Source organism: Pseudorasbora parva, chromosome 2, assembly GCF_024679245.1.
Source record: "Pseudorasbora parva isolate DD20220531a chromosome 2, ASM2467924v1, whole genome shotgun sequence".
NCBI classification, from domain to species: Eukaryota; Metazoa; Chordata; class Actinopteri; order Cypriniformes; family Gobionidae; genus Pseudorasbora; species Pseudorasbora parva.
In genome coordinates, this window is record NC_090173.1 from 54,233,705 (window position 1) to 54,246,695 (window position 12,991).

At 42.8% G+C, this 12,991-nt stretch overlaps 1 protein-coding gene across 3 annotated transcripts in view; it reads left to right on the plus strand.

The window, feature by feature from the left end:
• LOC137047040 (BAH and coiled-coil domain-containing protein 1) overlaps positions 1-12,991 on the plus strand; it is a 161,543-nt gene that overhangs the window by 99,439 nt on the left and 49,113 nt on the right. For all 3 annotated transcript variants that reach the window (XM_067424577.1, XM_067424594.1, XM_067424585.1), the window contains exons 4-8: positions 4,450-4,575; positions 4,749-6,911; positions 7,226-7,343; positions 7,437-7,642; positions 8,746-8,901. In XM_067424577.1, coding sequence (XP_067280678.1) covers positions 4,450-4,575; positions 4,749-6,911; positions 7,226-7,343; positions 7,437-7,642; positions 8,746-8,901 — 2,769 coding nt within the window. The remainder of the gene's footprint in view (positions 1-4,449; positions 4,576-4,748; positions 6,912-7,225; positions 7,344-7,436; positions 7,643-8,745; positions 8,902-12,991) is intronic.

A 12,991-nucleotide genomic window follows, 5' to 3' on the forward strand; every position in this document is an offset into this window, starting at 1 on the left:
CGAGAACCAATGAGGTTCATTCTCGTGTTTTCCAGCACGTTTGAGCTTCAGCGAGAACCAATGAGGTTCATTCTCGTGTTTTCCAGCACGTTTGAGCTTCAGCGAGAACCAATGAGGTTCATTCTCGTGTTTTCCAGCACGTTTGAGCTTCAGCGAGAACCAATGAGGTTCATTCTCGTGTTTTCCAGCACGTTTGAGCTTCAGCGAGAACCAATGAGGTTCCTCGTGTTACGCAGCACATATGAGCTTCTCAAGAACCAATGAGGTTCATTCTCGTGTTACGCAGCACATTTGAGCTTCAGCAAGAACCAATGAGGTTCATTCTCGTGTTACGCAGCACGTTTGAGCTTCCTCAAGAACCAATCAGGTTCATTCACGTGTTACGCATCACGTTTGAGATTCAGCGAGAACCAATGAGGTTCATTCTCGTGTTTCGCAGCACATTTGAGCTTCAGCAAGAACCAATGAGGTTCATTCTCGTGTTACGCAGCACGTTTTAGCTTCCTCAAGAACCAATGAGGTTCATTCTCGTGTTTCGCAGCACATTTGAGCTTCAGCAAGAACCAATGAGGTTCATTCTCGTGTTATGCAGCACGTTTGAGCTTCAGCAAGAACCAATGAGGTTCATTCTCGTGTTACGCAGCACGTTTGAGTTTCCTCAAGAACCAATCAGGTTCATTCTCGTGTTACGCATCACGTTTGAGATTCAGTGAGAACCAATGAGGTTCATTCTCGTGTTTCGCAGCACATTTGAGCTTCAGCGAGAACCAATGAGATTCATTCTCGTGTTACGCAGCACGTTTTAGCTTCCTCAAGAACCAATCAGGTTCATTCTCGTTTTACGCATCACGTTTGAGATTCAGCGAGAACCAATGAGGTTCATTCTCGTGTTTCGCAGCACGTTTGAGCTTCAGCAAGAACCAATCAGGTTCATTCTCGTGTTACGCAGCACGTTTGAGCTTCCTCAAGAACCAATCAGGTTCATTCTCGTGTTACGCAGCACGTTTGAGCTTCCTCAAGAACCAATCAGGTTCATTCTCGTGTTACGCAGAACGTTTGAGCTTCCTCATGAACCAATCAGGTTCATTCTCGTGTTACGCAGCACGTTTGAGCTTCCTCAAGAACCAATGAGGTTCAATCTCATGTTACGCAGCACGTTTGAACTTTAGTCTGAACCTGTAATAAAGTCATGGCACCATTCTATGGCAAAAACAAATAAAGGTTACATTTTCCACATTCCAAAAAGGTTTCCAAATGTATTATTTTCCTGGTATGTTTTTTTATGTGCTGTTTAGGTGCAGCTATTTTTTTTAGCTGATTTGGAGAAAAGCCTCCGGTGTTGCCTATGAATATCCTACAGTGAGCTATAATAGCATCTTGCTCAGATAATAACAGTTCTGCATGTGCTGAGTGAGCTGGTGTCAATCACTTGCAGACAGCTGCCGTTTCTGTGACTGCAATAGCGTTAGCAGCATTAATGTCAGCACTAAGCAGTAAAACCTTCCTCATCTAGCCCGCTGGCACAGCACCTTCCCTTGTCCTGCCCAGATTAGCGGCTGAATATGCAGTGCAATGCCCAGTGGTGCCGCTCACGTGCCCTGAGAGACTCTGCTTAGCGCTGAAAAACCAGCCGCTATCGGCCGCAGCCAGACGTCACTGTGAAACGGGATTACGCTGCCAAGTGTCAAGCTCACAAACACAAAGAAAACAGAGAAACAGCTGAAGACTGATTTGCATAACGCAAGCTTGTATCACACTTTTGCATAACCCACAAAAGAAATGTATTGTTCAAAGGGAGCCTTATTTTTTTTTCCATTCTTAAATGAATTGACATAAATGAGTGTGCTTATTAATGCTGACAGGCAGTAAGAATATAAAAAAAGGAGATTGCAATGATCACCTTCCTCGTCTAAAGAAAAACGAGCCTCCATTTGATTTGGAAGGATTTTTATATTCTTCACTATGAATTGCATATTGGAGATAGTTCACAAAAATGTTAATTTTGTAATCGGTTACTCATATCGTACCAAGCCTGTATGATAGAGCTGCACAATTAATCATTAAAATATCGACTTAGTAAATGAGGCGGCTTTCTGTGCGTGCATCCCAAGATGGAGTGAAATATGGGCAAGCAAAGTATACTTTGATAGCATCTTCTGGTCATTTGTTTTTTTTCTACTTAAAAGGAAATGTTGAGAAATTAGAAATGGCTTGATTTTCTTTCTTTTTTTCAATTAACAATAATGTTTCTTCACACTCTTTGGCTGTTGCATCTCGCAACAACACTGTAAGGAGGTTGTTTTCTGCGATTTGCTTCCTGTTAACAGTGGAAAGAACCTAAAATAATAAAAATTTTGGTGATACATGTCTGGACTGTCTGGAGTAAAACATAATTTGAAACTGTATATATCTACTTTTGTACAGTCTCAACAACAACACCATAATATGCCTAATCTAGTACTCCATGAACTTCTTTCTGGAGCATGTCACAAAAATGAACCGAAACTCAGCATCTACTTGCGAGAATTGAAAAGTGAAAACAAATAGGGTATTTGACAATATCCTGGTTGCAAGGCATTTTTAAATCATTAGATATACTGTACCGTGGAACATAGTGAAGACAGTCATGGGCAAGTGGAGAAAGTGTGGCACAACAACTACATTATCAAGAACAGGGCAGGGTGTCCATCAACAAATGATGAGAAAACAAAGAGAACTGGTCAGGAAGGCTGTCAAAAGGCCTACAGCATTATTAAAAGAGCTCTTTCTGGCTGGTTGGTCCCTATAGTGACAATCTCCCATATTCTTTATCTGTCTGGGCAATGAGGCAAGGGTGGCAAAACGCAAGCCTTTCTAACTAGAAGAAACATCCAAGCCTAGCTAAACTTTGAGACAACGATTGAACTTGCTGGCCAAAATTGACAATTTTAATGCTGTGTGCAGGATTAAACTCCATTATTTTATGCGTGTACATATTTTACCTGCTGAGAACTCATGAAGAGCTCATAAAATGTTCAAAACATTCAAAACAGCAGCGGGATTTCCTCCGTTGTGCAGAAAAGAGACGGGCGTCTCTTATGCAAAAAAGATGGCAGTTCTGTCGTCTGTACGGACAAATAGGCAACACAGGTCCTTTGATGAGAAGAAAGGACTGCTTTTTGTGCGTTTTTTCTAGCATTTTCTAAACATGCTTGTCGGACCAAAATATTGATGAGGCACTTACCTCTTCGTTGCTCCACGTTTGCCCTCTAATGTTAACGTTACTCATTTTGGATACACCGATCTTTCCCGCGTCGTCAAATCAGCTGACTATGCGTCGCATCTTGTGACATTACGTCTGGTTTTTGGTCCGTTTACATGTCTTTGGTCCGTGTTGCGTTCGTATATCAATCAAACCGCACCAGAGTTTGCTTGGAAGCGGGCCGAGACCCATCTTTTTAGCGGCTTCGGTCCGCTTGTATGGTGCGCACCAAGGTTCGGATGGCAGCATTCACATGTGTTCAAATGAACCGTACTAAACGAGCAATCGCACCAGGGTTCGTTTTAATCAAACCAAACCTGAGAGTCTCTGGTAATTATCACATTACCCCACCATCCCATATAAACACAATTCCATCCAGGCTGCAGCAGGTTAACTGACTTACTGTTCTTGGTGGATCAGGAAATGTTTTCTGTTTCTCAGTAATTTAATGTAAATAAAAAATGCCATACATCACTCTAAGTATTATAAATGTCATAATCAATCAGAGCACTGTAATTGTCCCAGACAGTAACAAGGCTAGCATTTATCACATATTTAAAGGTTACGGGCTTGTCTTCTTGCCTTTACTAAGCTTCAAAGGCTTGTGCTCAAAAGGTGTTTGGTTTTCTTGTAAATTCTGTCCTCATGGCTTTGTTGTGTTAGTGGCAGATTTTGGAGAGTTGAGACAGCTGAAATAAAGTTGATCTTTGGCCTCTTTCTTAAACCACCACATGTTCTGTTGCGAGGACTCTTTGCTTATTGTTTTACCGTGTTATCTCTTACCTCAGCACTGGGAACTTGGTGAGATTTGCACTGTGAGAGCCATATGTTCAGAAGACAAAATCCACCCATTACTTCAATCCCCTAGACTGAACTTGTTTTCTTGTTTGCATTAGATACCCAAATCAGAATGGCAAATATGACTTGCAAAGCCTGTGGTTATTGGTGAATATGGAACACCAGCTGCATTGGAAAAGGGGGATTAAATCTGGACCAAAACGCTTACGGCCAAAAAGAAATGTGGCTCAGTGATTGTCTTGTTATCAGAGATTTCCTTCCTTTATTGCTCTCTCTCTCTCCCCTTCTCACTCTCACTTCCACTTCTTCTTTTGCTGTGTCTACAATTCCCGTAGCCTTTATTTCTCTATTTTTCTGTCTCTCACCTTTGATGTGACCACCCTCTTTTTTTCTTTTCTTTTTCTCCACAGCAGTCCCAGGGTATCCTCGCTTCTCAGGGAGTCTAGCCCACACCTTTCTTCCCATAAGCCATTTGGATCACCATGCCAACAGTGGGGTCCTCTATGGACAGCACCGGTTTTATGATACACAAAAAGGTAGGCAAAATGACAAAATTCCATAAAACATTTCTACTTTATTGGCACCTCAACTTCTCTTTTGTAGTCTCCAAATATGATAGTTCCAACATAGCTGCATAAACGGACCCTAAAGGATAGATTAAAAGCACTGATTTAAATAATTAACAGCCATATCTGATCTTTTTTCACAGAGAACTTCTATTTAAGAAGCCTCCCGTCCCAGCCCCCACTCATCTCGGCCAATCACAACATCCAGCCCATGTCAAGGGCAGGGTCAGGACAACCCCAGGGCTCATGCAGCAGGGACAGAGATGCAGGAAGTGGGGTGAGCCTACACAAGGGCCTTAAAGAGCCTAGCTTAGACAGAGGTGTGGTTTCAGCTGCAAAAGATAAGGACAGGTCTAATAGTAAACCTGATTCTAAAGACCGCCATCACCACCAAATACCCCATCATCACTCCCATCAACCCCAGCTCCACCCACAACACCCAGTCACTATGGAAGAGATGAACGGCAGAGGACATAAAGCCACTTTGCCGATGGAGTACAAGGAGCATCCACAAAGCATGGGAAAACCTCTTAGTGCCTGTCTGCTCAATGGGAAGATGCTAAATGGGGACCATGGGACTGGGGCAAAGGGCTCTATGACTACTTGCAGTGGGGATGGGGTGGGTAGAGGTAATGTAGGATCCAATAATGTCCAAAACAGACATTTGGGTGGTGGCACTAACGGGCGCTGTGGTAAAGAGGCAATAATTGGGGAGATGCGGATCAGTGAACAGCCTCCTACAGACTGTCTGGAGCGAGGTCAGGCAATGCACCATTCTCTGTCCTACTCAGTGCCTCCTCCATTGCCCATGGCCTCTGCTGCTGGAGGGGGGCATCCAGGGGGCTTTCACTGTCTACAGCTCCATCCAGGCCACCCCCATCATGCAAACCACAACCGCCACTCACACCATCACCCTGACTTTTTCTGCCCTCCACCGCCAGCCCCCATGGGAAATACTTCCTTGCATGATAAAGGGATCAATAGTGGTGGATGCAGAGACCCCAAAATGACTGGAGCCACATTTGTACCATCTGTTAGTCACCTTGGGGAGAAAACCGGAGGACCCTTCCAGATGGGCAGCTCTGAATGCCAGGGTGTTGGGGGCGGAGGGAACAGTGTCAAGGACAAGGCGATGGAAAAGTCCAGCAATGGGGGGCAGCATGGTAACTGGCCCAGGAAACAACAGCAGCAGCAACAGCCTCCAACCCAACAGCAGCATCCTTACAGAAAAGCTGAAAAAGCCCCTGACTGGATGCACAACCACAACCACCACCATCACTTACAGCAGCAGCAGCAACAACAACAACAACAGCAGCAACAGAGCCATTCCCATCAACACCAGACTGTGCGCTCCCGCAGCGCCGACTGCATTAACACTATGGAAACGGACATTTTCAGATCAACACTGACTCAAGAGACAAAAGCTGTCCATCCTTTACCCAATCAACCCAATACCAGTTCCCAGCCCTACAGGGACTGTTCACATTCTGGGCCTCCAACCATTCCCTCACCTCTTGCTGGGAAGAACATGGCCCAGCACATGGGTGGAGGAGGACATGGAAGCTGCTCCATGCAGAGAGATGGACAGAAGGTGGCCCGCATTCGCCACCAACAGCACAGTAGGGCTGGCCCGGATACCCCTGGAGCAGACATGGCCCAAGCTAATGGAAACCAGGAGATGAAGCAGAAGATGGAAATTCCTTACGGCTACAATGCACACCATCACCCACATCAGCAGCCATCAGTGCTGCATTGGGACATGCAACCTCATCACATCCACTCTGAAGAGAACCAGCACAAAGCTTACATGGAGCCTAATAGTGGAGCGACCAACAACAGACCGCCTACACAACAGCCGCACCAGACAGCAGGAATGGGACACCCTCCTCCTCCGCCTCCTCTTCATCCAGCTCCTCCTCAAAACCAGCAAGAGGTCCCAAGCTCACAAGGAGAGAGCAGTGCAATGAAGAACCTTCTGAAGTACAGCAACCAACAGCCTCTCCTCCTTTCCCAGAAGAGCCCCTTTGGAGGGCTGGGAAACCTCAAAACGCAAAATGGCACCAGTTGCTCTCTCCAGGGAGGCAAGCAGACCCTACCCTCCAGGAAAGGCCAAAGCCATGAAAACGAGCGAGCTGATTGCGGGGGACGTGGCCGAGAGATGGGAGATGCCCCAAATGCGGAGGGGGAGGTACGGCAGCCTCCAGTTGGGATTGCAGTTGCTGTGGCAAGACAGAGAGACCCTCCATGCCAAGCATCAGGCAGCCATCCCAGCAGTCGACAGGGGCGGGTGCACTCAACCATGAAAGGTAAGCTTGACCTTTGATCTGTCAGGGCCTTTCCTAAACAAGCAACAGGCAGGGAAACAGAGCAGTTTTGTTTATTCGTGACCTCTGGAAGACTTCACTGATTAAAAATAAATAGCAGAACTTGCCAAGACCCAAAGTGGAAACAGCTTTCCCCTCTTACTCCTGAAAATGCTGATACAGAGGGAGAGAGAGCGAGCACACATGCCACCGTAGAAAAAGGCTGCTCGACAGCTGTTTGCATGCAGAGTGCCAATAACAGACAGAGTTGCAGATGAGAGAAAATCGTTGATGTAAATGTATTAACCATTTTGTAGGCACTCCACGCTCCATGTATCCTTCAGATTCACCAGGAGAGGAGGAGAGGAAAAGGACAAGTGTAGAGCACATGGGCCACCACCGGTGCCTAGAGAGAGAACGAGACGTGTTTATCAGGTGAATGATCCACCCCTGCACACATTTCTTTTTCCCACTTGTAACACTTGCTCAACCTTTGACCGTTCACCTGTCTCCAATCTGGCTTTGCAGGGATAACAAGGAAAGAGTGGAATTTGCACACATCCATCCCTCTAACAGTTGCCACGGTGACCTCACCTCTCATATCATGGTGCCAGGTGGCACTTCAATGCAGTCTAGCCAATTAGGAGACCCGGCTGCACACACACACTCTGCCCACCACCACTGGATGCCACGGACAGGGAGTCCCTCCCTCTGGATGACAGGCCACTCCTATGGTCAGTAATGTTGTCTTTTCCCCTTATTTTGCTCTTTTTTTATGCTTATATGTTAATGTCTGCTCGCTGCAAAAAAATGCTCTTCTTTCTTAGTATTTTTGTCTTGTTTCTAGTCCAAGTATCTAAAAATTCTAAAAACAAGAAGTATATACAAGACAAGCAAAAGTAATTGTCTTGTTTTGCGGAAAAATAACTCATATTTAAGTCAAGTCCACTTTATTTATATAGCGCTTTTCAATGCCGATTGTGTCAAAGCAGCTTCACAGTGTTAAACAGGACAATATTGCAACAAAGTTAGATTTGGCTGTACAGTCGTTCTGGAGAAAACAGTGATGTTATCAGCTTATTTTAATTTATCATAGAGCAACAATGTTGGCAGATCAGTATTATAGTTTATAGAATTAAATAAGACCTAATAAATTAATTTTATTTGTATATTTAGTTAAATAACTTAGATGGGAATTTTAGCGTCCCCAACTGAGCAAGCCAAGCCAAGGGCGACCAAAGGAACCCAAACTCCATCAGGGCATGATGGAGAAAAATAAACCTTGGGAGAAACCAGACTCAGTTCTCCTCTGGCCTATTAACACACAGTCTATGATTATTATTATTATGACAACCTTAGAGTTCATAAATCATATAATATCTGAATATTCAACATTTCAGGGTATCACGCAAGAGACGGGTTTATTGAGGACGATGCGTCGATTACACAATAATATGAATATTACATAAGAATATGAATATTAGAGAGTTTTTGCTTAAAATAAGCAAAATAATCTGCCAATGGGGTAAGCAAAATAATCTTAATTCAAACAGAAAACAAGATTATTTTTCTTACACCACTGCCAGATTATTTTCTTATTTTATGCAAAAACCTTTAATTTTGAGTTCTTTTTTCCCAAAACAAGACACAATTTTTACGCAGTTTTTTCTTAATGTAAGAATTTTTTGATATTTTGAGTAGAAACAAGACAAAAATACTAAGTAAGAAAAGCATTTTTTTGCTGTTGTTGTTGCAGTGATTAGGAATACTTTCATGTGTTAAAAGAATGATAAACTTTGTTCTTTGTATCCTAAAAGTTGTCCTAAATATTTTGTAGGTATTGGCCACACTGCCCTCCACCAGAATCTCCCCCCTGGGTTTTCTGCAGCCATGCCTGCCCCTCTTCAGCCAGTTCTCCCCCTGCCCCAGGACCCCTCCACCCAACTGGTGGTGCTGCCCAGCGAGCCTGCCACCCACCCAGCTACCCATCTTGGTATACCGTAATGCCTAGAAGTCTCCTTTTCCTTTCATATCCTCAATTTATTTGACCTGCTGCGAATGACCCATTTGTCAGATTTAGCTTTTATTCTTTTTGTGAGGCACACAGCAGCTCTCATGGGTCTCCCCCTGAAGATTTTACTGTCAGGTTTCCAAGCCTGAAAAATTATGGTCTATAACAGTGTTTCCACTCAAGGTTGCATGTTCACTTCAAGAGTTTACTTAAGCTTGAGACGTGTAGTGTGCACTTGGTTTAACACAGATGCTCTTGTAGTGTGCACTTGGTTTATCACCGATGTAGTGTGCACACTTCCAAAAACATGCTCGGCCTAGTCACAGGCAGACACATGCTGTGTTGGAAATCACCCCCTATACTGTCATTCACTATTCCCTACATTAGTCCACTAATATAGCCCACTTAAAGGAGTGAATGAAAATGTGTGAACAAAGTTGTGCGCCGGAAGGGCTGCCACTTTTGCGTAGTTTGTGCTTGCTATTTAATAATCATTTGAAACTTGGCAAGCTGGCATCTTTAGTAGTAATGAAAATATGTATCTTGAACTCTGCCATGGAAACTAGCATGCATAAACCGTAATTAAGCAATTTAATAATCAATTAAAAAAGGCATTTATACCTGTATGATATCACGCTGTAGCCAACTGGCTCAATCGTTTGGACAATGGACGTATGATTCACCTGCCGGAACTCATTCAGCGAACGACTCACAGTGCATTATGGGCAATCTCTAGGCGTTTAGCGTACATTGGTTGTACACTTGTTATTGCGGTGCATTGTGGGATTGAATGAGTGCACTCAGTAACGTCCACTATAGTTTCGGACACCACTTCAAATGGCTGTCCCCTCAAATAATGCTCTATTTAAAGGGTTAGTTCACCCAAAAATTAAATTGATGTCATTAACTCCTCACTCTAATGTCGTTCCACACCCGTAAGACCTCCGTTCATCTTCAGACACAGTTTAAGATATTTTATATTTAGTCTGAGAGAGTATGCAAGTGAATGCACACTATACTGTCCATGTCCAGAAAGGGAATAAAAACATCATCGCAGTAGTCCATATGGGACATCAGTGGGTTAATTAGAGTCTCTTGAAGCATCCAAAATACATTTTGGTCCAAAAATAACAAAAACTACGACTTTATTCAGCATTGACTTCTCTTCTGCGTTTGTGTTCAAACCTCAAATAAATATTTGAACGGTTGTGAATCAGCGTATCGATTCATGTTTCAGATCACGCGTCAAACTGCTGAAATCACGTGACATTGGTGATCCGAATCAGGAATCAATCCGCATACATTTAATTTTTGGGTGAACTAACCCTTTAAAGGTATAAGGGGTGATTTTGGACACAGCCATAGGCTCATTTAAAGTCTAGTTGACTATTGTGCACATTGTCCTAATGAATAAAAGAGCAGCTATGAATAACAGCTATGCAATTGCTAAGAGCAAAAGCATGCAAGTGAAGAGCACACAATGGCTGCGTCCGATACCTGGAAAACGCTGCCTTCGGGGGACATATTTGTAGGCAGGAAGGCATCAAGCAACGTCCAAATCTTTTGTTAGCTTCACGTCCTGTCTCCTTCATCTGATCGAGTTTTGAAGGCAGCATACATGTGTCCTTCTCTGCCTTTGATATCCCACAATCCTGTGCTTTCCATTCAGTGACAGTTGAGCTGGGAAAATAAGATGGCGTCCGAAAGTTGTGTTTGCTACTCAGTTTGTGTGTAAATGTGTTTTTTACCAACATTTTCCACTTCTGATGTCATTTCTAGTGAGAAATGACTAATGTAGTAGTTCAATATTTGTTTAGTTCTCACCAAAGCTGGCTCTATTTTGCTGTAGATCATTAAACTGTTACACTACCCAAGAAGTCTGTCCGAAATCAGTTTTGTGAGGTGCCTTCATGCCAAAAACGTGCCTTACAAGCCATTGTCTGATAAGGCAGCGAGGCAACGAGTCAGCTGCCGAGGTTTTCGGACACAGCCAATATGAATCGCACAAACTGTTTCCTGTCAACCACCTGCTCCACCCCCACATGGCCTGGGTCAGGATGCTCTCGCCATCCCCCTCAAATCTACTGCCATATGTGCTCAAAACAAGCTGAAGTAACAATACCTTCTAGCCTTGTAAGTCTACACAGACCTCCGCTCCGCAAACAGGCTGTGAAATCGAATTATTTTCATGTCTTAGAAAGCACACTTCCTTCCATGCTCCATAGACAATTCAGCTAAAAGGGGGAAGTGCATCCACAAAAGCCTTCCCCCGGGAAACATTAGTTAAGCTGGGTTAATGTTCCAGAGCAAAGGTCCGTGCTGCGTCAGGGCAAGGACAGGGGTGGGTGAGAAGGGATCAAGCTGAACATGCACATTCATGAAACTATGTGAAATGAGAGAAGTAGAAAAGCACATTTGACTTGCGGAGGCAGGGGCTGGAGATGTGTCACTGTGGACGGGCTGGCTTTCTGTTCCTGCCAGGGGAATGGCGGGAGTTTATCCCTGACATGGGAACTAAGAAGTCGCCTAGACTACATGCTGTACGTTTTGGCCCACTGTGGATTTCAGAGAAGGGGATTTTTCAAGGGAGTGAATATAGATAGTCAAAGGATTGTGTAATATTTATTCTAATGGGAACTATTTTAATCAAATTATTGTTATTGAAGGCACATATATATCATTCTGTGCTTACAAGGCTGCACATTTGGGTCGGCGATATCTAGTGTGAGAAAAATTGAGGGAGGAATGCAGTAAGTGTGAGAAAACGAAAGTGGTGAACAGGGAGCAAGACACCGAAAAGAGCGTGGGAGTGCTGGGTAACGGGGATCTCTCGCTCTCTCATGAACTCGGTGTAGGCCAGAGCTACTATTGTTATTTTTTTTGGTTAGTTTTAATACTTTGAATGACATAGAATTCTTTAAATATATTTTATGATGAATAGATCCTAAAAAGGCATATTCTGTCATCATATTGTTCCAATCCTGTATGACTTCCTCTCTTCTGAGGAACTTAAAAGGAGCTAAAAAAAGAAAAAGAAAAATTGTCCATTCAGTGGAAGTCAATGATAACCAAACGATTTAGTAACCAACATTATTCAAAAGTCTTGGACCCACTTTATATTAGGTGGCCTTAACTACTATCTACTAACATTTTAATTAATCATTTGATACAATGCACTTATTGTGTACGTACATGTTTTTATATTGTACTTACATTTAAAAAAATATCTGCATGTAATTACGTCTGTAATTAATTTCTGTAGTTACATTGGTAATTACACAGTTGGCACTTCCCTTACACCTAACTTTACCCTTAAACTGACACACACCACCACACCTGACCCTAACTCTACCCGTATCTCACCTCAATATCAGCAAAGGTGTTGTGCAATACAATTTGAACACAGTAAGTACATTGTACTTATTTTTTTTAAATAAGTACATAGTACTTAAGGCCACCTATTATAAAGTGGGGCCAAAATCTTTAACATTCTTCAAAAGTATAATCTTTTGTGTTCAGCACAAGAAAGAAAGTAATACAGGCTTATAACATGAGCGTAGTAAACAATGACAGAATTTGTATGTTTGGTGAACTATGCTGGCTTTGACATATCAGAAAGGCCTCTTGTTGCCTAATTGGGATTTTTCCTTTTCATTCCTTTTGACAGAACACATCAACAGTGATTGATTCATTTATTGATGCTAATATCCTTAGAATAAGCTGTGTTTTGCATGAACACTGTATAGTTTACAGTGGTGGACAAAATTATTACAACACACCTGACAGATGTGAAAATATTGACCTTTTTTTGCCTCCAAAACATAATTTAATTTTTTAATGTTAATGAAAGATCCAAGATGGTTGCTCTGACCATCAAATATCAGATGAAGCAAGTCATACACTGCAAAAAATGCTTTTCTTACTTAGTATTTTTGTCTTGTTTCTAGTCAAAATATCTAAAAATTCTTACATTAAGAAACACTTACTTAGACAAGTAAAACTTATTGTCTTATTTTGGGGGGAAATAACTCAAAATTACGAGAGCTTTTGCTTAAAATAAGATGAATAATCT